This window comes from Myxocyprinus asiaticus, chromosome 16, assembly GCF_019703515.2.
Source record: "Myxocyprinus asiaticus isolate MX2 ecotype Aquarium Trade chromosome 16, UBuf_Myxa_2, whole genome shotgun sequence".
In the NCBI taxonomy this organism is placed as follows: Eukaryota; Metazoa; Chordata; class Actinopteri; order Cypriniformes; family Catostomidae; genus Myxocyprinus; species Myxocyprinus asiaticus.
Genome location: NC_059359.1, coordinates 23,045,763 through 23,066,767, shown reverse-complemented (window position 1 = coordinate 23,066,767; position 21,005 = coordinate 23,045,763). Strand labels below are relative to the sequence as shown.

The window sequence follows — 21,005 nt, the reverse complement described above, 5'->3', positions numbered from 1 at the left end:
TGTGCATTTGAGTGTGGGCCAGCTCTTTTGAAAAATAAAAAAGTATATCCGACAAAACTCATTAAGTCTCTGTGGTGGTTGAGGCCATCTTTGTCAGGACAGAGATGAGTGTAGAGCTAGCATCATGTGATGTGTGTTTCTCACAGGAAAACAGTAGTGTGTCCCATCATTGATGTGATCAGCGATGACACATTCGAATACATGGCGGGGTCTGATATGACATATGGAGGGTTTAACTGGAAGCTGAACTTCCGCTGGTATCCAGTTCCACAGAGAGAGATGGACCGCAGGAAAGGAGACAGAACGCTGCCCGTCAGGTAACACACACACATACACACACACACACACACACACACACACACAATAGGTTTACATGCACTTTAAAAGTTTGATTTCAGTCAGAACAAAACAATAATTTGTCTTTTTGAAATGTTGGACAAAAGCTGCCTTTTCACTGTCTCCGACACTCGCATACGACTGTTGTATTTCTCCCACTAGTGGCAGTTGTGATGAACTGCAAACATATTGACACCCACACACATACTTTACGTGTAATATGCTGTCAGACAAATGAATAGATGTCAAAAGCCATGATCCACTTTACACAGGCACAATGCAGTTCAAAGGTTAGCAATACATTTTTTGAAGAAATAACAACATCAGACCTTCCTCTGATCCTGGCAATGTTCAGAATAGCACAATACCTTACTAATCATATTAATTTTGCAGTGTGCAATATATATAATGTGCTTAGTAGCCTATGCAAATTTTCTGTTTGCATGGAATATGTGGATGGCTTAATACATTTGCCAAAAGGTGCAATACACAACAGAGCATACTGTGTGGGATGCTACAGTATATCCACAATAAAATGCATTTGACATTGCATTTCCATTGTGACAAATGAACCAGATTTAATTCCAGCCACAATTTTCTCCTCCTTGTTTCATTATTTGAACATACTACTGTTTGAAAGGTTTATTGTTTCAGATAGTATGCCTAATCAGTGCATACTGTGCAGGAGGCATTATGCCTGTTTGGGTACCTCTTTTGTTCACAGCCCTGATTTGTCATCCTTTTTTAAGGAAAGATTGGGGAGAAGAGGGGGAAATTGGATTAGGAAATGTCACAAACCAGATTTGAACTCGCACCGGCCACATGAGCACCATGGCTCAGTGTATCTGAGCATGTATGCTAACCACTAGGCTGCAACTTTGACTAGTAGAGGCCTTTTAAATGTAAATTCAACCTTTATATTTTGTTTTCAAAAAGGTAATTGATATGCACCTAAAGCTATGGCATATAAAAGTGAAGGTTATTCACCCCAGCCCTGCAGCTAAACACACTGCAGTTAACGCAAGGCGTTTTAATCTACACGAGCACTTTGCTGAGGGGAGAGAATGTTTTACCCCCGCACCACATTACTACAGTCTTCTCCACAGGAACAGAGTAGCTCTTAGCCTTTCACTGCTGGGCTTGTTCTGAGATCCTGTGTTGTTCAGAGCTGCACAAGTTGTTTTTATCAAAACGTTCTTCTGACGCAGCTCAGCTTGCTGTATTTTCTCATTTGCTCCTGCTTGGTTTACTTCAGAGCATGATTCTTTTAGCAGCAAAACAGCATGAAAACAACTTGAGAGCATGAAAACAACAGGTTTGTACTGGAGGAAAACATGACTGTGAATGAGCTGGCTGCAGGGAAAAGATGGAAGGAAAACAGAAAAGAACACAGAGCACCTGTTGAGGCAAATGGATGAAGAGAGCAAACAATATTTAAAGAGGGAGAGAAATATGGTATTACCGAAATTGGAGCATGTACATATGTAGTTTCCACTGAAGATCACATTTTCCTGAGTGACATAAAGAGATGTGTTTGTTCCTGACTGAGAGACAGAGAGGGGAAGAACTGCTTGTATAAGATATGTTTGTACACCTGAAGGGCCTAAAAGACTTTCTGTTGTCTTTTAATTTTCTCTCTACAGAACCCCCACCATGGCAGGTGGACTGTTCTCCATAGACAGAGATTACTTTCAAGAGATTGGCACATATGATGCAGGCATGGACATTTGGGGAGGTGAAAACTTGGAGATCTCCTTCAGGGTCAGTCTCACCACTAGAGTATAAAATTTAGCCACTGCTCCTACCCACAATTCCTGCTGTCTTGACTCCAAATTTTTGCATAGATAATAGGCAGTCCAGCTTCTTTGAAATTACCAGCAGGTATTTATTCTTGCTCTGAGAATGAATGCGTGTTTGTGCGTATCAGATCTGGCAGTGCGGGGGAACGCTCGAGATCGTCACGTGTTCTCACGTCGGTCATGTGTTCCGTAAGGCGACTCCCTATACATTCCCTGGTGGAACTGGGCAGATAATCAACAAGAACAACAGACGACTGGCAGAGGTCTGGATGGATGAGTTCAAGAACTTCTTCTACATCATCTCACCTGGTTAGTAAGATGCATTCACATGCAACACATTTGCACAATGAACACTCAAAAGAAATGCACAAAAGACAGCTAAGGTCAGAAACATACTCAGATGCGACATAAACGCTTGGCAAATGCATTAGAAGCTTCAGTCCTGCACATGAGTTGTTGCATTACTGTGTTGCTAACACACCTAATACTCAAGTGGGTGCAAGAGTTAGCTTTAAATGTCTGTGCCATCCAATCGTTTTTATGGTAAAATACTTTCTACTATCCCTGCTTAAGAGACTATCTGTTTTCTGACCAGTGGATAACAGGGAAAAACTATTTAAAAATAATTGTTATTTTTGCATTTTTTGTTATCCTAGCGGCGTTTTGTGACGCTAATGGCAGAGAATAGGCTTGTTTGCCTAGATTCTCTTCAAACTCTTGTGCCGCCATGACAATAGTTGAGAAGAAACAGTTTACGCTAATGCCAACTGTAGTGCCCCTTGCGGCAAGGCTGAGAATTCAACTCTTACTTCCGTTACGTTATGGATTATGTTCTGACTCATTTCGCATTGACGATTGAATTCGAGCTTGTGTACCTAAAAGCGTTTGCATTTGTGCACTTGTTTCTGGCACTTGTTTCTGGCCTAACACAGCTCAAGAATAGAGTAGGACATCTTTCCTTATCTCCTCTCTCTGTCACTCCCTCTCTTTGTCCCTTTGCATTTCTCTGTCTCTGCCTCTTTCGGTGACTCTGTCTCTATAGCTGTGTCTGTCTCTTTAATATGGTGTGTGTGTATTGTCAGTGCTCTTGGGCAGTAGAGAGTATTGACTTAGAAGGAGATGCTGGATAATAGATATTAATGTCACTGTCAATAGTGCCCAATGCATCTCAGAGCTATTTGTGTGATTGTGTGCATATTGTGTAAGGGAGGGTTGTATGACCAAAATCTTATATCGCAGTATGAGTAATTTTCTATAAAGATATCTGTAGAATTTCAATTTTCTTTGCTAGAAATTCAACAAAGAATATGGTTTATATATCAAACAACCATGTCGTAATCAGTTGAATTCGATGTTAATGTGAAAAGTTTCTATGGCAACTGTAAACAACTCTATTTTGCATTGTGCCACTTAAAGGGATTGTTCAAAAAAATTATTCTCTCATCATTTACTCACCCTCATAGCGTCTCAAACTCATTTGACTTTATTTTTCTGTGGAACACAAAGATCATTTTAAGGATGTAAAAGGTGTTTTTGTCCATACAATGAAATTCAATGGGGTCCAAAACTTTCAGGGACTTAATTAGGGCTATATTTATTATATATCTTTCAATAAGTGATCATATAGCTTCAGAAGACATGGATTAAACCACTCGAGTTGTATGGATTACTTTTATGCTACCTTTGATCTTCTATTGGATGTTGAAAGGTTTGGACCCCATTGATTTACATTGTATGGACAAAAACACATCATACATCCTTCAAATTATATATTTTTTGTGTTCCGCAGAAGAAAGAAAGTCATATGAGTTTGAGGCAGCATGATGGTGAGTAACTGTTGAGAGAATTTTTGGTTGAACAGTTCTCCTCTTCTTAACTTGTTTGGCAACGTTCTGCTCAATATTTTCGCATTGCTCAATTTTTCTTTGTTGCTCTTATGTGTAAATAACGTAAAGCAGTCCTGCTCACTAATATTCACTCAAATATTTACCGCATTATAAAAGATATAGCAAAATCCTTACCAGCTGACACATTTGTACCATTGCATACAATATACTGTACCTTCATACCACTCAGTCTTAATATTGTTATTTTTTTCATCCTCTTCATCAGAGTTGCTCATTTCTGTTCCTAGAGGGTCAACATCCTGCAGAGTTTAGTTCCATCTGTGCTCTTACACACCTGCCTGCAATTTTCAAGTAATGCTGAAGACCTTGATTAGCTTGTTGTTTAGCTAGAAGCTAAACTCTGCAGGAAGTGGCCCTCCAAGATTGGATTTGAACAGCCCTGCTGTACATAAATGCTGCCAATACAGTCTCTTGTGCTTGTTTAATCTCCCATTTTGTATTCTTGTGTGTGTTTGTGCATGTGGCAGGTGTGACGAAGGTGGATTATGGTGACATCTCATCCAGAACAGCTCTGAGACAGAGACTGCAGTGTAAGCCATTCTCCTGGTACCTTGAAATTGTCTATCCAGACTCCCAGATACCACGCCATTACTACTCCCTGGGAGAGGTGTGTATCTCTCTCTCTCACACACACATACACAAGCTGTGAGCAGAGAGCAAGCATTGAATAGTGTGATAAACACATGTCTGTGTGTGTTCTAATGAAGAGCAAGTGTGAATTAGCGAGGAATGCTTTTTTTTCTCATGGTTGATGGAGTCACAGGAATTGATTGTTTTTTTTTAATATTCATTCACTCTACTTGGATAATGAGATGGCATTTATTTTCTCTTCTTCTGTTGTTGTCTTGTTTCCTGTCCCGTCACTTACCCGCTCCCTTTCGTTCCATCTGTCCATCTCTCCCTCTTGCTTTTTCAGACAGTCTTGTGAATAAAACATGCCTGTGTCATCTCTGATGTCTGAAACTCGCTCTCTTTGAATCTGTCTGTTCTCCTGACTAGTTAAGGCACTATCTTCCTTGCTCTGTCCACGGTTCATTCCGTTGTAGCTCATCCTTGCCTCTCCTCTCTACTGAATGTGACTTTGTTGGGATAGGATGTCACAATGATGCTCCATGTGTAGCCAATGTATACCACCTGAGGGTGGGGCTATATGAAGGGAAGGATTATTGAAGGAGATGCCATAATAAAAAAACAAAATGGCTGTGTATTAAAGGGTTAGAAATGTTTGTCATTTACAAACCCTCAAGTCATTCCAAACCTGTGTGGATCTCAAAAGTAGAATTTTAGCAGAATGTTCACACTGCACTTTCCATACAATTAAGCGAAGGGAAACAGATGCTGTTAGGTTCCAAAAATTACAAAAAGCACTATATAAGTACCATAAAAGTAGTCCATACGACTTGTGTGCTATATTCCAAGTCTTCTGATGCCATACGATAGCTTTGGTGAGGAACAGACCAAAATTGTAATTATTTTTTAATTGACAATCTTGACGCCTGTAACGCATTTATGAGTGCATGAGAGAAGCATGTTCATAGTGGCACTCATGTGAGAACTTGCGTCGTTTTTAGCCAAAGCTCTCAAATAAAGTATGCTGCATGAAAATTAATTGTGCGAAGTCTGCTGTCAGTGATCCTGATGATGTTTTATATCTCATAACCGACTGTGACACGTGACACTAGACACCAGTACCATCAAAATGAGATACGACAGCTACAACAGAGGAGAAGATTGTCATTGAATAATAACTTAAATTCTGGCTGTTCATTATACCAAGCTAACATATGGCTAAAGAAGGATTGAAATATAGCGTACAAGCCATATGGACTACTTTCATTGTATGGAAAAGAGCATTCAGGATAATCTGCAAACCCTCCTTTTTTGTGTTTCACGGAAAAAAAGAATGCCAAATGGGTTTGGAATAAAAGAGAGTGAGTAAATGATGACAAAATGTTCATTTTTGACTGAACTAACCCTTCAAATCAGAAGGAATAACTGCCACTGTAGTTGGTAAATGTGTTTGTCATGGTTTAAGCCCTACTGATCTTGACGTGTGTATAAATCATGGATGAAAGCAATGAGCTGTCTTTATCTCCATCTGATGGCTTTCATGATGTAGCTGTATGTGTGTGTGTGTGTGTGTGTGTGTGTGTGTGTGTGTGTGTTGGTGTGTGTTTGATTGGCACAGTTGTCTCTCAATTCGTCGATACTCCCCCCACCAGTGCGATAGGCTTTGGGTAATTAACCATGTTTGACACTCAGACAGAGACGTGACTGTGTTTATTCATGCAGGAGGGCTGTTTTAGTGTGACTAATCTGTTTGTGTGATCTGTCCGATTGCAGATCCGTAATGTGGAGACCAACCAATGTCTGGATAACATGGCCAGGAAAGAGAATGAGAAAGTTGGCATTTTCAACTGTCACGGCATGGGCGGCAACCAGGTCAGCTCCCATCTCTCTCACTTTGATAGAATAATGATGACAATATTTACGACGATGACAGAAATGACATTGATGCATTGTGACCTTTGCTGTCTACTCAGGTTTTCTCGTACACGGCCAATAAAGAGATCCGAACTGATGACCTCTGTTTGGATGTGTCCAAACTCAATGGCCCCGTTATGATGCTCAAGTGCCATCACTTGAAAGGCAACCAGCTCTGGGAGTACGACCCAGTGGTGAGTATGTGTGTGTGTTTGCAGTATAAGTCACAGATAATGTTTGTCATTTGTGCATTTATTCATGAGAGTTTAAATGAAAGTTCAGTACAAGTTAAGCTCTATGGTAAGCATTTGTGACATGCCCCAGTAAAAGGTGTCTAGCGTTGTCCTGCTTACTAACAGGGCTGGGTAAAAATTTATTCTCAGAGCCCCCCTTCACATATGACCCTGGTCCTCATAATGGTAAAAAAAAAAAAAAGGGGGGGGAATATTGTCCCTTATTAAAAAAGTTTCTGACACTGGTATGCAGTACAACAATGAAAAATGTTTCAAAAAATGTTTTTAAAAATGTTGATTTCCTAATTAATTGTGATCTAATTTGTGATTAGCCAAAGGCTAGTAAATTTTTAGATTTCACTTGCCATTGATTGAGCAGTATAGTGGCAAAGAAATTCAGCAACAAAAATGTTTCCCTGCATGTTGAGAGTAAAATTTTGGATTGACTTGTTCTGTGTCATTTGTGTCCAAAGACTAGATCCACGCATTTGTCACTTTGTCTCAATCTTTCTGTTCTTTACAGTCAGTTGTTGATGAAAAACGAAAATAGAAACTTTTAATTCTAATCACACAAAGCACAAATGTGGTAAAGAAGCCATTCGACTCCACTCTTGTTAATGTGTGCTCAACCAAAACACATCAGTGAGAGCTCGGTGAACTGTTGCGATTCTTAAAGAGACAGTACAGTTTTAGCACTTGTTCTACATATCAATGTAAATACTTGTTAATAGTACAAATTATGCATGGAAACAATAAGAACGTAACAATATACTGTGTATATAATAATGTGTTAATTACTGTGCAAAATAATATATGCAATTTCAAGACATCATATTTATTGATGGAATACATCATATTTGTACATTTTCGTAAAGTTAGAAGGACCCCTGTGTAAAACAGCATTGAATCGGAATCAAATTGAATTGGGAAATCAAAATCAATACCCAGCCCTACTTATTAACCTTGAGTCTTTCACGTTACTGCAGATCCAGTCTTTCAACTCATGTCATGACCAGATTAAGCCAGTAACTTTTGCATAAAATGCACAAGGATATCAGAAAGGGACTTTTTACATTGAGAACAATCCACTCATAGGAATTATGTAACATATACAGTAGCTTGAAGTGCATCCATCTAGAACGGTAGTGCCACCTCTAAAAGCTAAAACAATGCACATATTGTGTGCTAGAATTAATAGAAGTTTTTAACAAAAATACAAGCTTCATATTTCTGTTTTTTAACCCTCTGGAATGCCCCATACACTTCCATAGTAAATCATTTACTATAACACGATTTCTGTTTGATTTTATAAGCTCAAAGATGAATTTAAATTCTGTTCTGTGATAACCGACAGCACAGCACAAATGCTGTTGTTGATAGAGCTTTAGTTATATTGAATCCGTAACATTGCTTTAATTGCTGCTGTGGCGTATTTGTATGTGTACATGCATATACAGTATGTGTGTGAACATACTGTACATATAATGGCCCCCAATAATGTCACAACCCCAGATGGCCTAGGTAGGGGTTTGAAGGAGACATTAAGACAGTAATCAAGGATGATGCTGTACAATGTGTAAAACAACATATGCTAAAATTGTTGATGTTCCTTGGCCCTACTCTGAAAGATGGATGCATGCATATGTGCTTTTGACTCGAAGATTTTTTACCTCTAGGGTCTTGCTTGCTTCATGTCATATAACGTCAAAGACAGCTAACCCTTTAAAGCTTTCTGTCTGCAGGGTGTGCAGTCATCATTCTCTTGTACTATATATGCATTCACACACGCACACACCCCATGGCTTTCCTTAAAAACACTGTTGGAGAAATGGTGTTGTGAGAAAATAATTATTCAGTCAATTTTAAAACAACATTGCCACTCAGTATTGGTATAGAGCTTAAACACCACTTCATGCCTGTAGAGATGGAGGGAGTGAACTAGTTGAGGGGAGGAGAGAGGAAGAACCACAAAGCTGGGGATTTTTGTATTCCACTGCTGTTGGCTTAAAGAGATGCCTGTTATGCCAAAGCCTCCTCTTCCTCCTCCTCCTCTTCCCCCACACCCCAGATTCTGAGCCCCCACCATGCTGGCCCTTAGCCCAGAGAGACGGAAGGCTGCATAGATTAGAGAACTTGAGCAAAGACTTTCCACTGTCAAATAAAACTTCTGTTTTGCTCGTGGGGAGAGAGAGCAAGACAGATAGAGTGGAAAGAAGGGAGATTCGGAGTGAGTGAGATCTGGAAATCTCTTGCCAACGAGAGCACCTCTGCTGCATGCATTACCATATATTACCATCACTAACACATCTATATGGCACACTCACACCTTACACTGTGTCTTATAGGTTCTACCTCCATTCTAATTTTATCAGTGGGGCTTAATGGTTCCCACTAGGTTGAAACACTAGAGCACTCAGCTCAGCTAAGCCCCATTACACATGCTCCACTGTAAAGCAATCCCTGTGCATCCACAATTTGTCTTTGCCCTTAAGCACACAGGTTTATATGGCCACCCATGTGTGTAGCATATATAGTACAGTGGATATGTTCAGAATGGACTACTTACAGTTTTAATACTATGCACAGTATGCATGAAATACCTTGATGACCTTCTAAATTTGCCAAGTTGTACAGTATACAACCCTAGCACACTGCATGGGATAATTTATCCCACAATGTGCTCAACCTGAACTTCCATTTCCAGTGTAATGTATGAGTGTAATATCAACTGCAATTTTAAAGTCTGTCTTCACTCATTATTTGATTGCAATGCAAAAAGACATTTAGACAAAACTGCAAAATAATTGTATATATTTCCGAGATGATAGCTGGACAATACATGCTGAATTAAACAAGCAACATACAGTAGTGAGGTCAATGTGAATTAACAACAATGACCACGACTTTTATCGAGGTATGGTCATAAAACGTTTAAACATAAACCGATAGGCACACAGATTTTACGTTGCATTTACATCTTTACCACCGTTTTTACTGGCTTATCTAATGTGCGCAAGTGTTGTCCACATGACTGTTCACGTTTTGAGGTCAAAAGCAAAGAATAATTCGATGATTTTAAATCTCATGTAAACACAAATTTCGTACATTATTGGATTTGTGGATTAAGCTGATTTTTGGTCATTATCAGCGTTTTGCTGTGCATGTATACGCACTTAATGTCGCATTCAATTTTTTGAAACATTTTTCGTTGTTGTACTGCATAACAGTGTCAGAAACTTTTTTAATAAGGGGCAATATTTCATTTATGAGGACCAGGGTCATATGTGAAGGGGGTTCTGAGAATAAATTGCACCAAAAATGACCCCAAAATTCACAGTGTGGGGGCAACAATAAAATCTTTTAGTTTTAACATCTGATATAGTTCTTAATATTCTATTATAGTCCTAGTTATACTTATTATGGCATAAATATGAGTTGATTTTATTCTTAGGGTAAGTGGTAATAAATTATGAATCTTCAGAATTTGTATTTATTAATTAATTAAAGGAACATGTTTGACATAAACAAATGAGACACGGGGCATTATTTTAAGAGCTATGTTTTACATCATACGTGCAAAGTCAGGGGGCATGGCTATGAAGTTTTGGTATTTTCTTACAAGCCTGCACTAAGTCTAGTTGCAAGTGGGTTTGGCGAAATTGCACACGCAAAGCGCTAATGCACTGGGTCAAGTGCAATTTTATTCTGAGGTTCTTCTCTGGTTATTGCACCATCTGCGTCCTATTATATAGTCCATTCCCTGTCAAGCACCAGCAATATAAACAAAGACAGCACATTCATAAGAAGTTGGTAGTGTAAATGGGCTGTATGCAATGAATTAGAAGAATAGAAATATGAATTACCTTCTTTTGTGCATTAACCCTGTTGAATGTCAGGCATATTTCTATAACAGTGACATGCTATAGAGAATGTAAGAATTAATAATCATATTGATCAACTGACAAACAAATCATGGGTAGTTTTAACAGTGATTTTATCGGCCTTCACGTTAGGCTGTGGAAGGAGGGATTTTTAAACGCACTTCACTTCTACCAGTCGATTTTGCTTTTTAAAAAAAGTTTATTTTATTGAAACATGAAAAAAATAAACCAAAAATATTTCTAAATTCAAATTAATTTCAAATTAAATTAAAATATAATCCAAATTACGAAATGGTCAAAAAAAATAAATAAATTATACCACATCCAGACATTTTACTCTCTCCAACTTCTTCCACCGTCGCCTTTCGCCACTATACAATTCACTCACAGTTTGCGTGCATACACCCACAGATAGCGCAAACACTCCAACCCACACCCACTTTGTGCTGGCATGAAAATTGTACTTAGAATTAGCGTTCTCACAAAAATTAGGTAAGACATTGCATGCGGTCGTTGCGCATAATGAGAATAGAGCCCACAATTTGGTTTAAATGGTTAGAAAAAAGCCCTCATAAAGGTAAAAACAAAATCCAGGGGTCAAGTATTTTCCTTTGAAAAATGTAATTGAAAAAAATCACCATCTGAATAATTAAAAGAATCATTAAATAATTTGATCTAAATTATAAATTTTTAAGAAATAGCAGATATTACAAATGATTATTATTTATTGCCCCCACATTTTGAATTTTGTTGACACCTTTGTCACTCTCTGTGAAAATGTATTTTTTTTTTTTTTTTTTTTTTTGTGCCTCGAACCCCATTCATTTCTGACTCTTTTTGTTTGTTTGTTTTTTCTTTTTTTTTTTTCTAGTGTTCCATTCCCCCTTTCTGTAAAAACAAATACATGTGTGAAAGTCTTTCATGGGTTATACGCATTACGTCTCACACACAGTGCATGTCTTTCTCTCTGTTCTTGTAGAAGCTGAGCCTGGTACACGTGAACAGTAATCAGTGTTTGGATAAGGCATCTGAAGATGACAGTCAGGTGCCCAGCGTCAGGGACTGCACCGGGGGCCGCTCACAGCAGTGGCTTCTCCGCAACGTCACACTGCCCGAGATATTCTGAGATCCCCACACACAAGCACATGGATGGACAGATGGACAGATGCTTACACCTTAGCTGGTGGAGAGAGAAAGAGAGAGAGAGGACTGCTTTTCTCTCAATCCCTTATGGTCTGCCTTTAAATGATATAAATGAACAGAACTGTAGCATATGTATATGAATCTCCCCATCACTCCACCTTGCTGAGGAACAGAACGAAATATGGAGAGAAAAAAACCACTTTTTTTTTTTTTTTGTGGAGAGAGAAACTTGAGTTTGATGCCCTTATCCTCCTCGTTTAAGGAGCAGGGGCCACTTTGGTTATGTTTACGAGAACGCCTCCTTTTAGAGTATTAGTGTTTGTTTGTGTGTCTGTGATGAGAGTATGTGAGCCAGATTGTTTTCACCCTGTTATTAGTTTAATTTAATTATTTTTAAAGCCTTTTAGAAATGAAGGGTATTTAGCACATGAAGGAGAGGCTAGCATGTGTGTTTGAGTGCATGTGTGTGAATGCCGTTGTGTCGCATATCAGGATGGATCTGTGGATGTTACAGTGGTCTGTTATCTGTTTGCCCAACCTTAGAAGCAGGGACTCCCCCTACTGGCCATTGACAAATGTTGGCATTGCCCTGACCTGTCTATCAATCTTATAGTGTCAAGCGAGTGGACTACCTTCAATCAATCACTGTATAGCTCTATAATCAATTAACAGGATGATGAATCATCAAGGACATCATAGGACATGTTTCATATCGTCAGTGTACATGTAAAAAATTTTTACACCATTTTTTGGAGTGCCACATAACAGCGCTTTTCAATTTCTTTCTTTCTTTCTTTTTTTTAAGGACTTTTGTCGTGTTTGTTGTCTGTTTCTTAAAGGTATGTTGGTAAGTTTAATGGATAGTTCACCAAAAATGAAAATTCTGTAATCATCTACTTACCTTTGTGTTGTTCCAGACATGTTTGACTTTTTTTTTGCTTTGTGGAAGGTTCACAAGTTAGCCTCAGTCACCATTCACTTTCATTGTATGGAAAAAAGATGCAAGAAAGAAAGGTTTGGAGCAACATGAGTGTGAGTAAATAATGACAGAATTTTCATTTTTGGTTGAACTATCTCTTTAACACACAATTTCAGGACTGTTCCTGAACTCACCCTGAACTGTTGCCTTCCTCTGGGTTTCAGCCCTTTAGTTGACATGAGTTGCATTACCCATAACCAAATGGGTTGATCAGAAAGAGGTGGATTTTCTTCTGTCATATCATCCAAAAGTGCAAGGGCTTGGTGTGTCACTGTGTACATGTGCGAGAGATAATGACTGAATTCAACTTTTGTCTAATATCTTACTTGTTTACTTTCACAGAATTGTTACTGATGTGTTTTTATGTACAAGAATTACTTTTTGAATTAATCAGTTGATACTTTTAGCATCTGAAGATGATAGTCGGGTGCCCAGTGTCAGGGACTAGGATGTATTGGGAGCTGCTCACCACATTTTAACTGATGTGTAAAAACAGTCGGATAGCCTGAAGAGATTTACTCTGTGTTATGTCTTGCATTTCAGATTCATTCTTTTGATTTTAGTTTCAAATTGTCTGTCATTTCAATTTTGTGAATCCAGTCTCTCCAATGTCATATCAGAAGAGGAATAGGAAATTAAGACTGAAGGATGCTGCTCAGTTGATATCAAAGGAGGATGGACAATGAAAGATAACGTATCTCTTCTGAATTTTGTCATGTGGAATCAGGAATCAATCCTGATATTTTTGCCCTCAATAACTCTTGACCCTATCCAAATGCTTTAACAAATCTTTCTCTCCTCGTATCCTGGTTCTAATTCAGTGCTGTTTTTTTTTTTTTTTTTTTTAACTGGATAGATGAAACCTGCAGAGAGAGACTGAGTTCCATCTTATTTCCACATATCCAGCCATATAAAGATTCAAATTATCTGATTCTAAAAATATTTAAAATTAAGATTTTAAATAAAAAATGTAAGATTCTGAAAAACATTCTAAATAATGATTCTAAATTCTAAAATTCTAAAAGATTTTAAATAAAAATTGTAAGATTCTGAAAAAGATTCTATGTACTGATTCTAAATTATCTAAAAAAATAAAAATAATAAAAGAAAATTCTTTATAAAATGTTCAGCTGCAGAGAGGGAGATGAGGTGATGAAGGTAAAGTCAAGTATTTGGACAGGGCCTCAGGATCATCTGTAGACATGTGAGTATGAATGAGTGTGTTTATATCTGTCAAAGGGATGTCTTTCGTTCTTTTTTTTAACCTGATGCGGGTCTGGCCTGCTGATTGGTGGGTTAGAGAGTCCTGTGTTGAGATGATTCACAGGCTGGAGAAATAAACCACAGAAAGTTTACAGTTTAACTTCTCTGTTAGTTTTTGATGTCTTGTTCATACACTCAATTTCATGGTGAAAAAAATACCAGAAATTATCCAAAAACGTGCTGCTGTATAATTGTTTTTATAAAATTATTGGTTTGTTGAGAATAGTGTGAGAATCTTAGTGGGTTTGGGCTCCATTGCAGCAAAAAAAAAAAAAAAAATGTACCACTCAAGCAAGGTCTTTAAAAGGATAGTTCATCCAAAAAGGAAAACTCTGTCATTATTTACTCACCATCATGCTATCTTTCTTCTGCAGAACACAAATGAAGATTTTTTAGAAGAATTTCTCAGCTTTGTAGGTCCATACAATGCATGTGAATGGTGATCAGACTTTTGAACATTCAAAAAGGAGATAAAGTCAGCATAAACATAATCCATCAGACATCAGTGGTTTAATCAATGTCTTCTGAAGCGATCCAGTTGGTTTTGGGTGATAACAGACCAAAAAATAAATCCTTTTTCACTTTACATCTTGCCATTGCAGTCTTGATAGGTAAGATCATGATTTCAAACTCGATTACACTTCCTACTGCTTGATGCATGCACCTAGCTCTAGATGGCGCTATAGGAAGTGTAATTGAGCTTGAACACATGATCGAGCCTTGAGACTGCTGTCAAGATCTACAGTGAAATAGGAGTTACATTTTGGTCTGTTCTCACCCAAAACCAACTGGATTCTGACTTTATCTACTTTTTGGAGCTTCAAAGGCCTGATTACCATTCACTTGCATTGTATAGACCTACAGAGCTGAGATTTTCTTCTAAAAAAAATCTTTGTTTTTTTTTACAGCAGAAGAAAGAAAATCACACATCTGGGATGGCATGAGGTTGAGTAAATGATGAGAGAATTTTTATTTTTGGGTGAACTATCACTTTGATCAGTATCAAAATAGCACATGACAATGAAATAATGTTCCATGAATGTATTCAACTTTGAATTGCTTCATAACTCTTAAAAAAAAAAAAAAAAAAAAAAAAAAGAAAAACATTTATATAGCTTTTGGGTGTTAGGTTCAAATTAATTTTCATAGATTGAGTTTGTAAGTGTAACCAACATTGACCATTGAAGTGTTTACTATCCATTGTGACTTGCTTTAGATTGTGACTTGGTAGCACTGTCAAAAAAAGTTTATGGTGCCAAAAACATGTACAGTTAAAGTGTTGAAATGACAGCTTCACTTACTGTTTGGTGTCTTAGCCATCAACTTTGTTAGTGTGTTTTGTTCAGAATGTGTTAAATGTGGTTTGCCTCATCAAATCAGAAGAAAAAAGAATTGTTCTAGATCAGTCAGTTCAGATGTTATCAGCAGAAAGTTTAGGGGGGGGGGGGATGTAAAAAATTTGAAATAGTGGTGGCGCTAGAGAGTTCGAGAGACTTTTAGGACCCTGCCCAATAACTGTGCCAAATTTCATAGTCTTTTACTATATGGTTTAACTGGCTGCCAGTGCCAAGAGGGAACGCTCACAAACACTATAGGGGCTTTTGGAGCTTGGCCCTTAATAAATATTTAATTCCCATTTAATGGAAAATTTGATTGCATAACTACTGCTTCATTTTACTCACATCAATATTCTCAACAGACAACAGCGCTGAAAAAAACAAAAAACTCTTTCAATTTCTCAAATGAAATCTAATTAGCCAGTGTTTGCCTGGAGAAATATCATCAGCGTAACTCATTAAAAGAAATGTATTTCATCTTTAGTTGGAAGATTACATTTAAACTACAAACTTTTTAGGGTTCTTACTCTTCAGAGTATATTTTTCCAGAAATTACAAAAATAACTGGGAGTCCTGCTTTTTATACATTCCTTCATTTCTGAGCCTGAAACCTGGTTTCGCAGAATGATATCATCTTTTCAAATACTGATTATTCACAGAAATATTGTACTTGTGGTGTATGAGGCAGAATAAAGATTGATTGGTTGGAAAAGACACCCTAGTGAATAGTGAGTAGCAACACGTTTGGAATAAACTGTTATCACAATGACAGCACAGTCTTAAAGCAATGTTCCGGGTTCAATACAAGTTAAGCTCAATCGACAGCATTTGTGGCATAATATTATCACAAAAATAATTTTGATGAATTTCTTTTCTTTAAAAAAAGTAAAAATCTGGGTTCCAGTGAGGCAGTTACAATGGAAGTGAATGGGGCCAATCAGTAAAAGTTACAATACTCAATACTTTCAAAAGTATGTATAATGACAATAAAAATGATTTAAACAACTTTACAGCTCAAATAATACATGAGTTTTAACAGAAAAATTATTGTAAGTGCTTTTATAAAATTAAAATCTTCACAATTCTGCCCATTTAAACCCTCCAAAAATTGGCCCCATTCACTTTCATTGTAAGTGCCTCACTCTAACCTGATTATTGCTTTTTCTAAAGAACGAGTCAAAATTATTTTTTGAGGTAATCAACATTATGCAACAAATGCTGTCAATTGATCATATTTTGTATTGAACCCAGAATATTCCTTTAAAATTGTTGCCTGTTACATATATTGATTAACATGTTGCTTATGTCATGTCCAGTAGCCTATATAGACATGTTCCCTAAAAGCAGCAATCAGTCTTTATTTATATTCCAATCAATAAGAAGTTTATTTCTATGCCTCTTTTCTCTGTATATTTAATTTACCTCAATGATTCCATAATGTTATTACTTTTTTTGGTATTAGTTAACATGCAAGCATGAATTCATGCTTATATTAGTTTTTGTTGTTGTTGTGATGATTGTGTAATTATCCTGTTTATTAGAATAGTATTAATACATTTGCTGTTTGTGAAAAACGACCTTTGAAAATGTCAGCATTGGCGACAGTAGGTTATGACAGAGGATTTCAGGTTAGACATTTAGAACACCATTGAGTTTGTTTTAGATGGACGTTATTTAATTCAAAGAAAATTCATTTGACATAAAAATGAAATGTTAAAAACCCATTTGAACAATTTATACAGGAACAGAACTAAAACCACACTGTAAAAAAAAAAAAAAATCCTGTTAAATTTACAGCAAAAAACTGGCAGCTGTGGTTGCCAGAAATTCACCGTAAAAAATACGGTAACCACGCTTCAGGCTTTACGGGATTTTTAATGCCTGTATATTTTATGGTGCATTACCGTTTATAGTATTAAATGATATAAACTTAATACTTTGTAACCTTCTGAAATTGTAAAAATCTGCTCTTCACTTTATAATGTTTTGTTACTCACCGTAGTAATTACAGAAGAACACATGATGACATAAAGTTCACCAATAGTGTCTCTTCCAGGAGCAATGAGCAAAAAAACATGCAGAGACAGTGCTCAGTGTCACTCACACAAACACTAAACACCATCAGGGTAACACATGTGAAATTAAAATAATGCAGTAAACATTAACTAAACTACATTAAATATAAAACAGCACACCCCAATGTACGTAACTGATATTAAAAATAAGAAGAAACAACTATTCCCATAAATATAATTAAATATGATGGGTCACGCAGGGAATTCTGGGAGTGCCTGATTATTGTTGTTTCTTTTACCGTAATATTAAGAATAATTTACTGTAAAAAGTACATGTACTCTCTTGTTAAACATAATATACATTTATACCATTAATTATACTGTAAAATCATACTTTTTACATCTAAAAAAGGTGTAATTTTTTACATTTTACTGTAAAATGACATTTATTTGTCTTTAAATATATTATCATTTTTTACTGTATATTTTATGACAACTGCCCGTTAACCAATTTAAGTGTTTTTACTGTAGCATTTATACAGTCTTTTATAGTTAAAATTACAGAAAATGATTTACAATGCACCCATTACTGTTTTCATCTTGCTCATTTAACAGATGAGAGAGGACTCCCACACAGAAATGAGGCAGAGGCAATCAGCCCTCTCACATTCATTCATACTGCACCATGGAAAGAGAGAGAGAGAGAGAGAGAGTCAATAGCCCAGTTCAGTGTAATTTAGAAAGGGCGACATCAATCGATTTCAATACCACCTGAGATCCAATGTGAAGGGCCTGTAACATATGAGGAATGGCAGGGAACATGTGACCTTATCTGAGGGCATCAGGTCACATTGCATATAACAAAATCATTCCATATTATTAATCTATAATACTTTGTACATACAACAATAACATTATTTTATTAACACTTTGAGTCACACAATGCAAGAGATATTTTCCAGCAGACACAAACACTGGGCTTTATTAAATAGTAAAATATTTGTATTTAATGTTTTAAATGTACAGTATTTTACAACAGTCGGTCAATATGAAAACAAAGTTAAAGTACTTGATTGAGTTATTATGTATGCTTTAATAAAGTTCTTTACTGATGTACAACGTGGCTAAAGACATACCAAAATTAGCTTTTTTTCCATTCACAAAGTGTCAAGATTGAACAAATAAATTAATTTTTATTGAATATTGATGGACCAACATAATTTGTTTGAAAAGAAATAATAATGGAAGGTTGTTTTGATTCAAATTATTATTTTTTTAAAGGTGGCAAGGGAGCCTTTTACCCCACACTTGGGTTAAGTATACAGACAATAGTAATAAGGCAAAATTTATCAACTTATGCAGATACTTTTGAGACCGCAAGATGCTTTTTTGAGTAACAAATTAAGATAATACTTATTCAAAATATCCACTTCAAAAAAGGGTTAAACATTTTCTGTTAATTTCAATCATATTTGGCATTTCATAACATCTCAAGTATTCTATAAGCAAATGAATCTCCATTGTAAGTGGATCAGTCAGTGTGAGCACACTTTGAACATTTTTCATAAATCCATTTGCCCCACTAAAGAAAATCTATGTATTTTATAGGGTCCTTTTGCCCCTGCAACAGGGTGGCTTTTTTACCCCAAATATTATCCTTTCACTTATCAAAAAAATCGATACGAAAATGATACATCTAAAAATATATATATATATATTTTTTTTTTGATAATTTCAACATATATTTGCAACATTTAAACAAATATTAAATATTAGATCAAATTAACTCAAAATGAAACTTTAGACACTGCATGCAATAATCTGCTGGATCAGGAATATTTTGCTGTGTATAGTGACAAGCAAGTGTTAGGGAAAGTACTGTGGTAGTTTTTGTTGGTGTTTAGTATTTGGGGAGAAAATCAAATCAAATTAGCCTTTTACCCTGGGAGGCCTTTAGACCCGTTGTACCCTTCCTAAAATAATTTCAGTGGGTAGAAACATCCAATTCCCTAATTCAGCCAGATCATATTACATTTTACACAAATTTACACAATTAAAAATAGAACAAGTTTATTAAAAAGATTTAACAGTGCTGCATATTTATGAACAACAACAACAAAATTGTGATGTTAAAGGGAAAATTCAAACAAAAATAAATATTTTGTAATTCCAAACCCATAGAAAGAGTGGGTAGAATAACCTCAGTCTGCATTCACCTTCATTGTATGAAAAAAGATGCACTGAAAGTGAATGGTGACCAAGAGTAACATTCTGCCTAACATCTCCTTTTGTGTTCCACAGGAGAAAGCAAGCTGTACAGGTTTGGAACAATGTTAGGTTGGGTTAATACGTTTTCATTTTTGGGTGAACTATCCCTTTAAGTGAGTCAGGCCTTTTACAGTGTGCTTGAGTAGGACTTTATGTAATCTGAAAAACTTTGGGCTCCACTGTTGCATACAAGGACAAATATAACAGTGAAAAAAGAAGTTGGAAAGCAACACATAGTACAGTATGTAATGATGTAATGTAATGTCCTTAATTCTTGCAGTGTGCTTCCTGTAGAATCAGAGGAGAGTAAAATTCATTAGACGCTTGTTCATCTTGTTCATTAAGACGGGGTAAGGTGAGAGTGTAAGGCTGATGAGCGAGCATGCAAATCCACACATAACAACACAAGTAGTACTGTAACAAAAATAGAGCTGTGAAAATACTGTTTTAAGTTAGTCACATTTGCACAATTGTCCTAGTTCAGCATGAGAAAACAGCATAAACTGTATTACAGTTTGTTTATAAAAAGGATATTTGTATAGGCTAATGTTGCTCAATCCACCAAGGTCTTAAGGTCCATTTGAGAATTACAGACAGTTGTGTATGAGCAAGGATAAAAATAAACTTTGTGGAAGACAGTCTATCTCCAGACTCTTGTTATACTTTAGATATAACAAATATAGCAACTAAATCAGCGGTACTCCGTACATGCAAAGAAATGCAAATGTCTGAACAGTAAAATCTGACATTACCTTTCACACTACTGTCTTTCATTCACATAAACGATCATTTACATAAACAACAGTGCCAAACATCCCCAATATGGGACAAATTATCAGCACAACCTGATAAACACCACTTATCTGTGAACTATAGACTGAAAACGTGATATGCTGCATTGATAAGCTAGTAGAACCTTTACAGTAAAGCACAATGTAAACATAAAATATTGTTAGTGTGCTAACTGAACTAGCATAATTCACCAGTGCAGTGCTAGACAAAGCATAGGTGTGTTAACTGAACTTTACACTGGAGTGTGCAAGCACCGTAGCTCTCCAAGTCTGATTTCCAAGCATTAGCTAATGTAGCACCACAGTGCTAAGTGCTTAGTGAACTTTTAGCACAGAGGTCCATGCTGAGGGGTATCATAATGCTATGTGCTATAAGAGCCACTTAGAGAGCGCAGTTATTCTTTTGCCATGGAAACCAACCGTAAGATACAAAATGTAGCCTTTAAGACCACCTATGTATAAGGCTGGACAGATTTCTCTTCATTCATTGGCCCTCTTCAGTTGCATAGGGGTTTCTGTGAAAGATCTGAAAGAACATTAAGAGATAAACATACATACTGTAGATGAAA

The 21,005-nt window shown here is 36.6% G+C and overlaps 2 protein-coding genes across 5 annotated transcripts in view; one reads left to right on the top strand and one right to left on the bottom strand.

The window, feature by feature from the left end:
- The window catches only part of LOC127453910 (polypeptide N-acetylgalactosaminyltransferase 1), a 148,929-nt gene extending 134,804 nt beyond the window's left edge, over positions 1–14,125 (top strand). For all 3 annotated transcript variants that reach the window (XM_051720678.1, XM_051720679.1, XM_051720680.1), the window contains 7 exons: positions 147–317; positions 1,980–2,097; positions 2,264–2,444; positions 4,510–4,649; positions 6,386–6,484; positions 6,586–6,720; positions 11,620–14,125. In XM_051720678.1, coding sequence (XP_051576638.1) covers positions 147–317; positions 1,980–2,097; positions 2,264–2,444; positions 4,510–4,649; positions 6,386–6,484; positions 6,586–6,720; positions 11,620–11,766 — 991 coding nt within the window. In that variant the 3' untranslated portion in view covers positions 11,767–14,125. The remainder of the gene's footprint in view (positions 1–146; positions 318–1,979; positions 2,098–2,263; positions 2,445–4,509; positions 4,650–6,385; positions 6,485–6,585; positions 6,721–11,619) is intronic.
- The window catches only part of LOC127453909 (transmembrane protein 245-like), a 44,231-nt gene continuing 35,049 nt past the window's right edge, over positions 11,824–21,005 (bottom strand). For both annotated transcript variants that reach the window (XM_051720675.1, XM_051720676.1), the window contains one exon: positions 11,824–20,962. In XM_051720675.1, the coding sequence (XP_051576635.1) occupies positions 20,917–20,962 (46 nt within the window). In that variant the 3' untranslated portion in view covers positions 11,824–20,916. The remainder of the gene's footprint in view (positions 20,963–21,005) is intronic.